This window comes from Desmodus rotundus, chromosome 3, assembly GCF_022682495.2.
Source record: "Desmodus rotundus isolate HL8 chromosome 3, HLdesRot8A.1, whole genome shotgun sequence".
In the NCBI taxonomy this organism is placed as follows: Eukaryota; Metazoa; Chordata; class Mammalia; order Chiroptera; family Phyllostomidae; genus Desmodus; species Desmodus rotundus.
Genome location: NC_071389.1, coordinates 49,506,768 through 49,523,484, shown reverse-complemented (window position 1 = coordinate 49,523,484; position 16,717 = coordinate 49,506,768). Strand labels below are relative to the sequence as shown.

General features: G+C 35.6%; 1 protein-coding gene across 1 annotated transcript in view; it reads left to right on the top strand.

The window, feature by feature from the left end:
- LRRC40 (leucine rich repeat containing 40) overlaps positions 1 to 16,060 on the top strand; it is a 43,557-nt gene extending 27,497 nt beyond the window's left edge. The window contains exons 10-15 of the mRNA XM_024565505.4: positions 4,978 to 5,086; positions 7,795 to 7,902; positions 8,410 to 8,520; positions 10,506 to 10,583; positions 12,076 to 12,261; positions 14,622 to 16,060. Of these exons, the coding sequence (XP_024421273.2) occupies positions 4,978 to 5,086; positions 7,795 to 7,902; positions 8,410 to 8,520; positions 10,506 to 10,583; positions 12,076 to 12,261; positions 14,622 to 14,727 (698 nt within the window). The 3' untranslated portion in view covers positions 14,728 to 16,060. The remainder of the gene's footprint in view (positions 1 to 4,977; positions 5,087 to 7,794; positions 7,903 to 8,409; positions 8,521 to 10,505; positions 10,584 to 12,075; positions 12,262 to 14,621) is intronic.
- Positions 16,061 to 16,717: the final 657 nt, after the last annotated feature.

Below are 16,717 nucleotides of genomic sequence, written 5' to 3'. Positions count from 1 at the left end.
ATTTCTTCTTTGAGCCATGTGCTATTCAGAAATGTGTTGTTGTCCTGGCCAGGGGGCTCAGTTGATTGGAGCATCATCCCATACACCAAAATGTTGCAGGTTTGATCTCCAGTGAGGGAACATACCTGGGTTGTGGGCTCAATCTCTGGTTGGGGCACACATGGATATGGAAGGCAGCTGATTAATGTTTCTCTCTCTTTCTCTCTCTTCCTCTTCTCCTTTCTCTAAAAATCAGTAAACATATCTTCAGGTGAGGATGAAAAAAAAGAGAGATGTGTTGTTTAATCTTTTCATATTTTAGAATTTTCCAATTCTTTTGTTACTGGTTTTGTTTAGTTACATTGTTACCTGAAAGCAGACATTGTATGATTTCTTTTAAATTTGTGTATTTGTTGGCGTAGGTAGCTAGATATTAATAAAAGAGAAGGGGGCAAAGCTGGCTGATTAACTAGGTTATAAGCTATGGTAACCCCATTGCCCTGCCAAGGGGATCCTCTCCCTGAGTACTGAGGAAGGACCAGCTTTGCAATCTGCCCAAGTACCACCGGCCATTAGCCTGGATTACCGAGGGAGAAATAAAAACAATAAAGGGGAAATTACTCTGCTGGGTGTGTATCCAATAGAAGACAAGGTGGTGCAGGGGGAGGTGAGCACAGGCACAGTACAAAGCAGATGATCCCAGCAAAACTTTGAGATGTGCTCAGTAGGAGCCAAGATAGTGACCACAAAGGGGTGGTGTCTAATCTGGGGGGAAGGACCAGATTGTTTGGGGGAGGTCTCAGCACAAACCAGCAAAGATCTAGGAAATGGATTGGTTAGGGGGAAGACCCAACACAAGCCCATGAAGGATTGGGAAAGAGATTGGTCAGTCTGAAAGCCTGAGGTAATCAAAGCTTAACAAAGGCTTCTCTTGGTAACACAGGTTTGACAGTTCCTTTGTGCACTTATGCGCTTGCACCTGCTCTTTCCATAGCAGCCTTGTGGGCCTAGCAGCTCTGTGGTCCCAAGCCTGGGCTCCAAGCAGGGCTCCAAATGTGTGCCCCACAGACACGTGGACCTTGCAGCCCTGCGGGCCTAAACATGGATCTGGGTTCAGCAGCACAGCTGCAGCCAGGAACAGAAACTAAACTAGCTGGATGGGAGCAAAGACTGAACTGGACTGAGCTTTGGCATGGACTGAACCAATGGCACAGAATTTCTGGACCCTGGTCCTTATTTGGGGCTTGATGAAGACAAAGCTGGATTTTTTCCACAGTGGGATGTAGCTGAACCACCTGACTGTGGATGAGATACAGACTCTGAGCACCTGGGCAGTCATTTCTTTCTACCCCAATAAATTTTACGACTACACCTCATCCTCCAATGCATGGTCACTGAAAAGCTTTTCTCGCCACACTGCAAGAACCCCATTTCCACTGGCAGCATATTTAGAAATTTCAGTGTGAACATACATTTTCATTTCTCTTGCATTTATATCTTGGAGTAGAATTGCAATCATACGGTAACTTTATTTTATTTGAAGAACTGCCAGACTGTTTTACAAAACAGCTGCACAACTTTTTATTTTCATCAACTTTGTATGAGGGTTTTTTTAAGTTGATTTTAGAGAGATAGGAAAAGAGAGAGAGACAGACACACTGATTTGTTGCTCCACTTAATTTATACATTCATTGGTTGCTTATTATATGTTCCCTGACTAAGGATTGACCCTGTACCCTTGGTGTATCAAGATGAAGTTTCAGCCAACTGAACTACCCAACCAAGGTTTCATGAGGGTTTTGATTCTGACTTTCAAATTCTAGACATCCTACTGGGTGTGTATCTCATTGTAGATTTGTTTTGCATTTCCCTGATTACTTATAATGTCGAACATTGTTTCATGTGCTTATTGGCCATTTGTACATCTTTGAGAAATGTCTGTTCAGCTCCTTTGCCCGATTTTTAATTAGATTATTGTCGGGGGGGGGGGGGCTTTAACACGGCCCCCCCACCCCCCACCCCCTGTCCACCACGGATGAAGAATAAGTCTACCAAGACATAATCTGCTTGGCGGGGAGAGGTGGCCGATCTCTCAAAGGAGAAGGGCCTTGAGCCTTTCCCTCCATGGGCTTTTATTATGTTCATTCACATAGGAATGCAGATAAAGCTCATCAATCATTGTCAGCCAGTAAGGGTTAAACAATACAGGATTTACAGAGAACCTTGAGGGCTTATTCTGAGTTACAGCCAATTAGTTAGAGGGCCATAAAACTTTAGGCCCAGACTCATCTCAGGTCTGGACCCTTATCTTTTAAGCTGAGGTTACAAATAAGTAGGTTTCACAGGAATGAACGTATTTTTCTTAGGCCTGATTCCCCAGGGAATCCGTCCCACCCAGCACAGGACTGCACTGCCCTCTGTTATTGCTTCAGGCTCAAGTCAGACAGGGAAGTAAAGCAGCCAAGAGATTAGGAGACTTCCTGCAGACAGAATGAGGACTCACTTAGGCTATTTCAAAGCCGAGGGCCGAGGGTCCATCACCCCCTTTTGCCACAGCCCCCTGAGTCCTTCCCTGTGAGCTTATCCCTGGTGACCAGAGCCTGTCTTAGGTTGATCCTCCCCTGAGGATTCTTACCCATCATTGGCTAACTGGCCAAGCTCAGGGCCAAGCAGGGTGAAGTGGGCAGAGGTGGCACACTTGCCAGGGAGATAAGCTTTGCCTCCTTAGTGGCTTATGGTCCCAACTCTGACTCAGCCTTAACCATGGGGGGTTACAGCCTCTGTAACCAGGCAGGGTGGTTCCTAACAGATTATTTATCTTGTTGTTATTGAATTGTAGTAGTTCTTTATATAGTCTAGATATAAATTTCTTGTCAGATATATGATTTACAAATATTTTCTAGCCCTCTATGGGTTGTCTTCATTTTCTTGATGGTGTCCTTTGAGACACCTCAAAGTCTTTTTGAATTTTGATGAAGTCAGTTTATCTGTTTTTTTCTATATTTGTTTATGCTTTTGGTTTCATATCTAAAAATCCTTCATAGAATCCTATTTTATTAAGATTTTTCCCTATGTTTTCTTCTTAGTTTTATAGTTCTGCTGTTACATTTATGTCTTTGATCTATTTTAAGTTAATTTTTATATGTATATGTGGTGTGAGATATGGGTTGTTTAATTCTTTTGCACACTGCTACCCAGTTTCCCTGCACAATTTGTTGAAAAGACTATCCTTTTCTCATTAAATGGTCTTGCCATCCTTGCTGAAAATCAGCTGACCATAAATATTGGGTGCATTCTGGACTCTCAATTTTATTCCACTGATATCTGTGTCTATTCTGTGCCAGTATCACACTATCTTGATTACTGTTGCTTTGTAGTAAGTTTTGCAGTCAGGAAGTATAATTCCTCTTACTCTATTCTTTTTCTCAGGCTTAATTTGGCTCTCCTGGGTTTCTTGCAATCCCATACAAATTTGAGAATCAACTTAATTTCTACAAAGAAGTCAGCTGGGATTCTGCTAGGGAATTGCAGTCTCTGGAGATTAGTGAGAGGTTGATTGTTTGTGAATGTGGGAGTATGCAGACATGTTAGAATGTGTCTGTTGAAAATAAAGTCTTGCATTTGCTAAAAAAAATCAATGTGTATAAAAATTAAAAACTTTCTGGATTATGCAAATTGCCAGACTTTAAATGATTGGGGATAATCAGCTTCACTGTGTCCTAAAATGAAAAGATAGGCATATGTGTATCTGTTAGACATTTGTGAGAAATAATTCTTTTTTTTTGTTGTTAACATTATTTCTTCTAATGGACAATATTACTTGTATTTTGCTTACGGGAATGATTCTTTGTTGTTTCTTCTGAGACATTTTAGTTATTTTGGGGGGGGGGGAGGCTCTGGCCACAGAACTCCCCTGGTTGCCGTGGATGAGAATAAGTCTACCAAGACATGATCTGCTTGGGGAGGACAGGCTGACCAGTCTCTCAGAGAAGAAGGGTCTTGAGCCTCTCTCTCAGTGGGCTTTTATTGAGTTTAGTTTGCATAGGGATGCATATCAAAGAAAGGAGGTATGGTTTACGGATAACATTTCTGGGATCACAGGGGTCCTTTTGAGTCAGGGTCTGGTAGACAGGGTGATGCCAATTGGCTGTAAAACCTTGGGAAACAAACTTATTTTGTGCTTGGACCCTTAACATTTGAATTGAGGACATTCTTAGCAAAGCAGGTTTCACAGGACTATGCATTCTTTCTTAGGCGTGATTGCCCCCATTCCGGGAACCACCCATTCTGGCAACCGCCCATTCCGGCACAGGGCTGCACCTCCCTTCGGCATTGTTTCAGGCTTGAATCAGGTGGGGGAAGCAAGGTAGCCAGGAGATTAGGAGACTTTTTACAGATAGAATGAGGACTCAGGCTATGATAAAGCCGAAGGGTGAGGGTCTTTTGTCTTTCCTCCATAGTCCCCCAAGTCCTTCCCTAATGGCCCCTTCATGACTGTGCCTGCCTTAGGTCGTTCCTTCCTTGAGGAATTTTACCATCATTGACTATCCAGCCATCCTCCAGGGGCCAAGCAGGGTGAAGTAAAGGGGGCAGAAGTTGTGCGCCTGCTGGGAGGATAAGTTTTATCTCCTTAGTGGCTTATGGTCCCAAGGTCCCCTAGCCGTGGGGCCTTTTTGCCTCTTGGCGGATTTCAGCTCCTGAATCCAGGCAGACAGTTCCCAACAGTTATTCTTTGAAGGTTCTTTCCTACTTCTCAGTTTCCTTATGAAAGGATTTATTAATAGATTTTAAAGCCATATTATAGTAACTTTATCTATTTTCTGTTACTTAAATATTAAATCAAACTCAGATGTGAGTTATTGGAAATAAAGCATATGACTAAAGACATTCTCACCAATAATATCAAATAATCACATGTACTATTTCTAATGTATTTTCATGTTTCTTAAAAATGACTTTGTACTACACATATTGGTTTTGTATAACTTTTTTTCTCAGATGATGGACCTAGCCAAAGTGACTCTGTTACTGAGACTGCCATGACACTACCAAGTGAGTCCAGGGTCAATGTACACGCCATCATCACATTAAAAATATTAGACTACAGGTATGTAGCTCATTTTTTTTTTCTGAGAAGTTTCTTTGTTTTAATAGAATTGAACATTTAATTTTTCCCCCGTAGTAATCAAAGCAAACATTTTATCATTATTACCCTTGGTATATCAAACATTCCAGGAATGTACTTACAAGAAGTAACTCATTTTTTAAACATAACAGAACATGTTGGGAACTTTTAGAAAGAATCCTTCTGAGAAAGCATAGTTGGTGAGGAAGAATTCATCAGAGTGCATTAGTATACTTAGAATAATAGCACTTGTAAAAACAATGATGAGATACAAATATATGAAAAGTACAATGAACTTAAATGTCCATTCCTTAGGTGTTTTGGGTTTGTTGTGCTTGAGGTAAATTAATAGTTATTAATAGTAAAATTTTAATGATGAACAACATTTTGCTGTTGTAAAAAATAAGAGAGTGACAGTATTGGTTGGTAATAAAATTTTCTGACTCCAGCATCCAGAGAGGATTTTATATTGGTGGTAGTGAGGTCTATATTGGTAAATAAGAAATAAGTATAATTTAGTTAATAAACACCCCAAGCAGGCAAACCTTGAGAGTTTGTACCCTGTTAATATATCTGAATGCAAGTCAAATAATGCGTACATATATTTAAATCTGAAATGATTACAATGTTGGTACATAAAATGAGACAGAGGCCTAAAAATTATTTTTGTGTATCATGGAAGTGTATTCAGTTGGGGAAGGAAGATGCCTATGCAGAGATTGGGAGTGGTTGTCAAGTGTTCTTTCACTACGAAGGCAATGATGATACAAATAACCAATACTATCAAGGTTATTGCAGTGATTGGCTCGGCATTATAATGAAAATACAAGAGAATATAGACTCAAATCATATAAGTGACCAGATTTGTTCAGTTATCCACACAGCCAGCTTCAGTATCTGGCCTCTTTTCCTTATGTGTCACTAGGAACCACCTGGTCAGCAGTCAGTATACAGTCTCCTTTTCAGATTTGTTGTGTTTCGTTTACATTGCTCTCACCTCTTGTCTGCCACTCTTGGATTTCTATCCAAGAGCAGATAAATCACCACTCTAAGCCAACTTCCTTGTCTTACACAGTAACACTTAATATTTGTGCTTCTCTTCTCTCATAGCATAGCATGCCAACTTTGCATGTTTCATCTTCCACAAATATACTCATTTATTCAGTAGATGTTTTTGGAGCCTATTAGGTATCAAATTCTGTGCTAGGTATCATAGTACACTGAATGAGGAGACCGACTATCCCTCCACCCTGAATGGGCACCATTATTCAATCTCTGTCCTGCGCTAGGCACTGTGCTAGGTACTTGACGTATGCTATTGCTTTTAATCCTCCAAACAATCTATAAAGTAATATTGATACAATTTTATTTGGGATCATTATTCCCACTTTTTAAAGGCACAGATACCACTAAAGCATGATAAATATAGCAATTAATGATTATACATCTTAGATTATTTAGTTTTTAAATTTATTGTAATTTGCTTTCCTAACAGACTTTAATTGGAAAGGAGTATACTATTTAAGATACAAATTAATTCTCAATTTTAAGGCATAAATTCCTTCAACTAAATTTTTAAAAATAGCATGAATCTTGAAAGTTTGATTAGAATAAATCAGTTTCCCATGACTTGAGCATTGCTGATTGAAAAGATGAAAATGCTGCATCTGTACAGCAGAAAATGGGGCCCTAAAGCAGAAAAAGTAATAGGCATGATGCATGTGAAATTTAAGCTGTCTTTTATCCTATCTGTACTACAATGACTTCCTTATACAGTTCTCCCATATTGCACATGTAATATTGGTTCCTTGTACATACGGTCATTCAGTGGACATTCCATCGAGGATGTTTTTAAGTGAATGATGTATTAGGCGTTAAAAATTGTAAAAAAAGAGCATAAGGATAATGGTTAATTATAACCATCAAATTGTTAAAGCAAATGTCAGAGTTCTATACTTTCATTTAAGATTAAATTTATATTTTATTAAAAATCTTAATGAAAATGGTAGTCTTACTGAAAAGGAGATTTATGTTTATAAGAGATCTGGCATAAATAACAATGAATAACTCCTCAGATGATAATTTCCCAGAACCGAGGCTCAGGGAAGATAAATGACAGAGCTTGTTAGTGGTAGAACCAGGAATAGTTCCAAGGCCACTACTGTCTACTTTGTCATACGCTGCAGGAGAGAGAAATTGGTTGAGGTTATGAGAACCCTAGTTCAGTATATGTTGAACTTTTAAAAATAATTCTTTTCTCGCAGTTAAGTATTTACCTAAAGAACATTGACTAACCCCTGTTAGAGATTTTTAGGAAAAGGGGCAAAACAGATTTTAAAATTACAGATTTAATTCTACTCTGAGATAAAGGAATCCATTTACTATATTACTGTCCTTTTACTATATGACTTCTAGACATCTTAGACTCTGAAGATATGTCTCTCGTTGTTATTCACATTGAGTAAACGAATGCTCAGGAGGTGTGGTGTGTTGTGATGCAGTGTGTGTCTGAATTCCTGACAGCTAACATTTGTGGGTTGGCAGGTTTTTATGGCATTCTTTACAGAACTAAAAAATCAACTACCTTCAAAATTTTTACAACTTCTATAAAATCTTTATAATTAAAAGTGGAAAGTAATAATATTTTTCTGGACTACTAAGAATGATACAGATTTTAAATTTTTTTTTAGTGATAAACAAACTACCTTGATTCCTGATGAAGTGTTTGATGCAGTAAAAAGCAACATTGTAACTTCTATTAACTTCAGTAAGAATCAGCTATGTGAAATTCCAAAAAGGTAAGAACTGTTCATGATGCCATTTCTATTAAGTAGTGACTCATTCTAAATTTTGTTTGCATCTTATTTAAAAAAATAATTATTTTTCATAGTTTTTTAATTTGAAATTATATGTAAAATTTCTTGCTTTAATAATACTTATGTTATAGAATATATTTCAAATAATTTATTTTATGGATTCAAGCCATTAACAAAATACAGTATAAAAATTGCATAGGTTCTTTGTTCATAATTGGTTTAAATATAAAATAAGTGGATTCTTAAACTTCAACATACATTTAAGGAAAAGTAGAAATTCTGGGACAGGTAATACTAAGGCTGTTTTTAGAAATCTATTTTTATCAGTTACACATCCAAACTGAGATTTTTGTGAGAAACGTAAAAGTTACAGAAAATATAATTAGCAGATATATTATAACGTAGGGTTCTTTCCACCCTCTGTGGTCTGCTTATAGTTTTGAGGTTCTGAATTCAAGTGCTGACACTTTAGAATTATTTTTGTTTCAGAGTTTTGGAACTGAAGGACATGGTGTCTGATGTCAATCTCAGTTTTAATAAGCTTTCCTTTATATCCTTGGAATTATGTATGCTTCAAAAATTGACCTTTTTAGATCTCAGGTATGTATTGATACTATTGCTTCTTTTTTCGTTACACCTTGTCTTTGAGTTTGCCTAACTTTCACCCTTCCCCTCATATTTTTCTAAGTAAGTATAGAAATTAGTGTTTAGTAAAAATATTTTAGGATAACTTTAAAATTAATCATTTAGGAAGTATTTTAATCAGATCTATCATTTATAGACAATTTACAAGTTAAGTGATATGACAAAATTATTTAAAATATTAGAAAATATTAACACACTCTTTGATAGATTCATGCTTGTCTAAATTACAAATACTAGTAACACAAGGAAAGTGTTTGCTTCACATTGTTCTTTTTCTGAAAGCAAATAGCATAAAACTGTCAACTCTCTGCTGGCATAGCAGCTAGCTGGCATGGCTTCTCTTAAGAAACTATTTGGTTCCAAAATATTATATTAAATATGCATGGCCAGAAATAAAGAAGAGGAACACTATGAGTAGCAACAAAAACAAAAGAAACTACTTAAGGTTCTGCAGATGTAATAGGAAGCTGAAAAACATTGAAATTTGATGTGACAGGATCAGAAGCATCACATCTCATAGTTTTACATGTCTCAGGGTTAGACAGTCATTTTCTTGCATGGGCTTTGAAACTTTATCCTAAACTATGTGTCTACTGCCTAGGCTTCTTACTGCTCATATATTGTTTCTAGGTGTGTTTTTTACTTTATTTATAGTTCCTCTTGTTCTGCTCAAACAGTAGTCAAATAATAATATGCTAAGTTATGTCAGTTTTATTTTTCCTGTAGAAACAAAAAAATTTTATTTATGGGATTAAAGCAAATCTACTTTGCTCCTACTAAATGTAGACTTGCTTCTATTTTAGGGGGTGGCAATTGCACTGTCAAAACAGTATAAAACCATGTTTTAGTTCAGTATTAACAGCAAAGAGATGAATTCATGTCCCCATTGCTGTTGTCTTTATTTCATTTTGTCCGCTTCTTCAGTGGTGTGTGTGTGCCTTCGTCTGCAACCATATCTGGAAGTTTCTGGTTAAGTGACTAAAATATGCTTTTATGTCTGATACCAGTATTTACAAGACTTTCTTGAAAAGTATAGAAACCAGAATAGGTTATTCAGTAAAACTTAATAAGGGCAATAACTGGAGAAAAGTACAGAGAAAAGAAAACAGAACATAGGCTGAGCTGTAAAAAATATAACTCTTAAATATTAGGCTTGACTTCTGAATGTAAAGAAATAGTTAGAGAAAATTATTCAATTATAATATGTAGCTATCTAGTTGGATATAATTTTCTCACAGATACTTTCTATTATAGGTAGGTATACAGCCTCTGGAATCCCACCTTTTTGTTAACCTTTCTTCTAACATCGTTCCCTGATCCTTCTACCAGTAAATGAGATTCTGTTTACTACTATGGTTCACCATACAATCTTTAAAAAAAAAAAAGAAGAAGAAGAAGCACTGTGCAAATTGAAATTCTAAACTTAGAGTAGAAATGGACTTGCATAATACATATGTAGTAGAAAGTTACACATTTCTACATATATAGTATCTCTTTTATGTCCTGTTTTATTTTTTCATACAATATTGCAATTTTTTGGAGTAGAATTTCATGTCTGTATGCAAGATATATATGTATTAACACCAGTGAAATATCTGTGGTATCAAATAATGTATTTATAAGCATGATCTAAAGGGCCCTGACTGTGAGAAGTATTGCTGAGTTTAATTTGAAAGACATGAGGGATTAATTTACAGTGTTTATTGTACTGTTAAGGAGGTGATTACATTATTGATTGGTTGCGTACTGGTATTAGGATTTGGTACACTAACCAAATTCTTGAGGCAGCTGACTGATTTAGTATTCTCGGGACTCAGCCTTAAGGAGATCAGATCGAAGATTGACAGAGCTACAGAATTTTCTGTCTGATCATCACTTCTATTATAAATTAAAGCTGAACAAAACTTTGTTTGTAAATCATCTTTTTCTTTCCAATTTAGAAACAATTTTTTAAATTCTTTGCCTGAAGAAATGCAATCGTTGATAAGACTACAAACAATCAATCTTTCTTTCAATAGGTAAGAGAACAGACAAATCTGCGACTATTATTCCTTAAAAAATTTGTAGGTCTGACTAGAGAATACAACTAAAAGAGCCAAACAAAAAAGCCCTTTTATTTTTACTTTCTTTAAATATCCTGGTTTATTTTCACTTAGTTCTGCTTAGAATTGAAAGCGATGTTGCTTGCTTTGAGTTTTTACAACTGACATGTAATAGCTTTTTGTTCTTTTTAATCATTTTAATAATTATAGTTGCTACAATTGAAGCGTAATGCACAAAAGTGTACCTGAAATTACCTGAAGGTAAAGGAGATAGCATTATAACCAAGACTTAGGAAAAATAGGTAGACATGTGCCAGACCACAGGGATTAGTCATCCCAGGTAGAGCAAGTAGCATGTACTAAGGCAAACCAGTGTGAGAGCATGCAGTGTTTGGGACACTTCAGGGAGTTTAGTATGGCACAGTGTATAAGTTTTGTGCTGTTACTATAATACCTCATTGACAAATGAAGAAGCTAAGGCATAGTGATGTTAAAATGCTGCCTATTTAAATTTTTGTTCCGTCTGCTCCATCATATTTGCTTTCTCGTGTGTAGGTTATACTGTTGTTCTCATAATTTAAAAACATATGCACTTCTCAGATCTCTCCTAATTTTTACTTGTGAATTGAACTGCCATTTCTCTATTGAATTATCTATTGAGTTATCAATTGCATTGTCAGGTAATGTCTTTGGGGAAGTGGCAAAAGTTAACCTTAACTTCTAAGTTAACAGTTGAGCCACATCTTTTTAAATTACCTTGTTCATGGGTTGGTGAGAAAGAAGAGAAGGGACTACTTGGAGGCAGTTTGGTCCATCTGTACTCCTGGTTATTGACTCCCCTGTCCCTCTGGAAGTACAGAGCTGCCTTCAGTTTAGCCTTTGCTGTTGCACCAAGAGGGCCTTAAGAATTTGTGTTAATTGCTCTGAGAGTCATTGGCCTTTTTATCTCCCTTGGGGCATCTTTATGGTTGCTTTTGGGTGGGGAAGCTGGTAGCCTATGCCAGTTTATCATCTTTTTCAAGAACCAAAAATGCACTTGTTTTTGCAAGTGCATTTACTTCATTCAAAGCAAATAGGAATCTTGAATTTTTACTCAAGTTAGGCAGTGATTCTCTTTCATAAGAAATACAAGTGAACTCTGGAAGAATACCTACATGGAGCCATTCCATACAGGATCTCAGGAAGATTTGCTTGTCTCTTGAATGTGAAAAGGGAAACATTGGAGAATTTACTCTAAACTTTTGATTTTATACAATAAATAGGAACTGTTACAAATCTGTCCACCTAACATATATTTCAAGGTTTCCAAAATTAGTTCACATTCTTTATTTTCTGGCAAATTTGAATATAAGACTTAAACCAAATCTAAAATAACTTACACCAAAGAAAGCTGTATCTCAAAATATCAAACTTAGGATCATCTATTTGAATGAATGATTTTGCCTCTGATTCCAATGTATTTATGTAGGTTCAAAATACTACCTGAAGTTCTGTATCTCATTCCCACACTTGAAACAATTTTGATTAGTAATAATCAGGTTGGATTTGTGGACCCTAAAAAATTGAAGACAATGGAAAATCTGATCACATTGGACCTTCAAAATAATGACCTCCTACAAATTCCACCAGAGCTTGGTAATTGTGTGAACTTAAGGTAACTACACCATTGTATTAAGTTTTCCCGTGTATTTGACTGATTTTTTTGAAGTGCCATTTTGGTTGTTTTGTTGTTGTTGTTGAGATACTCTAGCCGGAAAGTTGAAGTAAAAAATGTAACATTCTATTAAAAATAATAGATAACAAACCCAGAATACCAATTCTGTTTTCCAGATTTTACCAAATTTATTTTTTTACCTTTGTTTATATGGTATCATATATGTGTAAATAAGGTAACTGATTGTTTCTAGTGATACTTTTCTCATCACCCTGTGTAATCTGAAACTACTGCATAAAAGTGTCAGGGAAATATATTTAGCTGTGCATATAGGGTTTTTCAAAATTTGATTACACATTATCAGCATTTGTTTCAAGTGGGCTTCATGCTAGGGCATGGTCCTTCTCTCTGTGTTTACTGTTACCAAATGCCTTTACCTTGCTTTTTATCAATAATTAACCTACATATCACATTTGAAAACCTTCGTTATTCTCTAGAGTTAGTTACTCCTCTAATTTCCCATTCCTGCTCTGTTAAGAATCATTTTTACCATTTCTTTGTCTTCCTTTTAAAAAAGTTATCCCAGTGCCTGGAGCATAGCCCCCAATAAATGCTTGTTAAGTGACTATAAAGGGAGTTTGAGATGTTAACAGAAAGCTAAGCAGGATGTGTCAGAAGTAATTTCATTATTGAAAACTGCAGGTGATGGTCTGGCATATTGTACTTTACTAGGGCAGCACTGGCATCTGCTCTGGTAGCTCTTATTAGTGAATTGTAGGAGGCAAGTGCAGTTAATTCTTGTTATTGGCAGCAATTTTATTCTATAAAGTCTCAGTAAACATCAAATTAGTGAAGACTGAACCATTACTCCTAGGTGCAAAGGTTAGGTTCTTGCAAACCTCATCACAGCATTTTCAACCAATCAGTACATAACCTTTTATTTTTTAATGTGTGTTTTTGTGCTAAGACAACTTTTTAAGTATTGTTGATTCATCAACATTGAACTATGGCCAAACAGCACTAGAATTCATGCCTGAATGAAGCTTGTGTAATATGTATTTTCTCTAAAGGCACATGACAGCCTCCTTGTTTAAGGAAACTAGAGAGCACTTCAGCGCTACACTTGCAGGCCATTTTAAACAGTGAAATTACCAACAAGTACAAAAATGCAAAAATGTCACACTAAGTAGACCAGGGACAGGACCCTTATTTATAGAAGGCAGCGTCACCTGTTCAACCTCAATGGAGAATGTGCCTATCCAGTCACTCAGGGTTTTTGCTGCTCTGTGCGTGTCAAAGAATGACCTTGAAAGTGCCAGCTGTCTTGATTCTGGGGTTACAAATGAGTTTTAATGAGTAGGCAAATCTGCAAGTGTAGAGTCTGAATAATGAGGATTGACTGTAACTAGCGTCTATAAATTAAGAAAAATCAATCTTTAGAAGAATTCCCAAGGCTCATGGAAGTATTCGAAGATATAATTTAGATATGCTATATATTATGTGGTGTGAAATCCTTCAACTTTTGTTTACATAAACACTTAAGTTATTGAAAATTAATACAAAAGTTTATCTTATAAGTTAAGGCATTTCGTTAATTATTAAAGAAACAAATTAACAGGTCCTTGAATTTTAAATTGAACTTCATTTCAGAGCAAGTAAATAGGTTTTTATATGTGTATCTGGTCAGGGGTGGGAGAGGGCAGACAAGTGTCCACATTTCCCAGGGTGGAGGGGGCATAGTGATCACAGTTTAGCGCTTGGGGGAGTGCTTATTAGTGTGCTCCTTCCACACTGGTGTAAATGAAGGGTGGGGCAAAAGCAGGCTTGCAGTGGTTCTTATGGAAAATAATACAATAATTGATAAATAATTAAAAAAATAAACTGTTTTGGGCACTCACAACTGTAAACCTACTTTTGCCTCAGCTTGTGTAAATCAGCCATTTAGTATATGGTTAATATGAGACTGAGAAAAAGATGGGCTAAATTATGGTTCAGATCACAGCTCCTGCCTTTAATAGCAGCTGTGTGACCTTGGACAAGTCTTTCTTGTCTCTCTGAACTTGTATTTCCTTATCTCTAAAATAGGAATATTAATTGTACCTACATTATAGGGTCGTTAAGAAAATTGAGAGAGTCAGTGAACTTAAACTACTTAGCACAGTACCTTTCACATGATAAGTGTTGTTAATGCTGTTTTGGTTTTTATTGCAATTCTAATTCCAAATGTTTAAATGCCTAGATTTGAAATGGCCAAATGGAAAAAAATACACAAATCTTATTTATAAGATTAAAAGTGAAATTAGAAGAAAAGCCTCCCTAATGGAAAATGTTAAAATTCTTAATTTCTCTCTTTTGTTCAGAACATTACTACTGGATGGAAATCCATTCCGCGTTCCTCGAGCAGCTGTATTAATGAAAGGAACCGCTGCTATCCTGGAGTACTTGAGAGACCGAATTCCTACTTAAATTGGAGTTGTTTTATAATTTTGGTCATGTTAATTCTTAGAATTCTTACATTGATAATTAACATTTTCTAAGGTGTTGTGTACATTTGTAATGGTGATAACGTGTATAGTGTACATACATATGGTCTCAATGTTTTGTACAAATTTATCCTATTCATTTTCATTCCCTTGTTACATAGAAGACAGTTTCTTTAAAACTGGATTTTTATTTAATGTGGTTTAATACTTTTATGACAAAGCATTTTTGTAGAAGTGGTTTTCCCCACCCCCATTTCTGTTTGTGTTACATAAAATGTGACCAACTGACTTGAGTATGACCATCCAATTTTGATCTTTTTATTTGATATAAAATTGACTTGAATTTGTTCTTTGCCATTTAAAAAATCAGACTTTTCAATTACCGATGATAGGACTTTTGTGATGTAGTTGGGTGGGTTCACCATAAGTTTTAAATTGACATTCACTGTGTTGTTTTTGTTCTAATCTAGTCGAAATGTTTCTAGCCTTTACCCCATGTTTTATGAAGTCATTTTGTCATGGTTTCTAAGGTCACAGAAATGCTACACAAGACGTAGTTATTGGTGGAGACAATAATAAAAGTGTTATAATTACTCTCACATTTTTGAATTTAAAACTTGACAAGGTTTTTTAAATGATGTCTTTGTATTAAGTTTACATACAATAATATGGTCCTTCTAGATTCAAGAAGAGACTGGATGTGCATATTTTTCCCTCAGTGTTATCAGCGTAAAAATACTTTCTGTTCTTTTTATTAAAAAGTACTGAAGACCTGATTTTATTAATTCTATAGATATTAGCAACAGAGCAAAACTAATAATGTATACTGCATAGAAATCTTGAAATGTACTTTGTTTAAATACTTACTAATCAGGTACTTGTGTGTATAATCTCATCTGTGGTGTATTGTAATCCACCCTTGTGCATTTTTCTTTAATTCCAGGGCCTTAATTTTAAAATTTGCTTGTAACGTTCATAAGACTGAACTTGTAGTCATGTGGTAATTTTATAAAAGGGAAGTTGTTATAGGTGAACTTCATTTAATAAATACCAAATATAAACATTTTTATTTACACCAGAAACATGAGAAGTAGTCTAGGCTGCTCAGTCATTATAAAACTTACCATGTGATTCAATTAAGTAGCCAATCAATGGAATGTATATTAACTTACATAGATAGATGAGTGGATAGATGGATAGATAGATAGATAGATACCTTTTGGATGATTGAGGCATGCTCACATTATGAAAAAAATCATCGCTAATAAACATAAATAGTACATATTCATAGTAAAACTTACATTTCCAAATATTAATTACAATGTCTGTGTTTTTCTTTAAAACAAACATGCTTTTTTCATACTATAATTCTGGTTGACTAAGAAAAATCTTGCTTTGACATTAAACAAAAGATACTGTACAATAAGGTGACATTTTATTATTTATACAATAAAGAGACTTTTATGTTATTCAAAACACTTTTTTTAAATACTGAAAAAGTTGAGTACACCAAAGCCGGAAAATGGCTCTGCTGTACACTGCACAGCATTATTTTAGTCCCTGTGTTTCGTATGTGTACAGAAAGCATCTTCAAAATGCATTCTAATCACATTGTACACCTTTATAGATTAGTGCCAATACATAAATTAAAACTGGAGGATACAGCTAGCACTTGCAAATTAACTGACAATATCACTGATTCAGTAAATTTAAAACAGAGATTCCGAGGACTTCTTTGCACATAAAATGAAGCAACTTTCAATGTTGTCATGGTCTTATACTGCAAAAAATCTATTAAGTACACTCACAATCTATGTTAATAAAGTAGTAAATATGTCTCCATTCAGTTTTATTCACATCAATATGTAGTTCAACTAAAAAGTACTGTTAATTGTGATACAGTAGTTTTAACACATACAAAAATGACAATTTTTATATATAATTTAAGCTCAAAATCACAATTATCTCAAAAT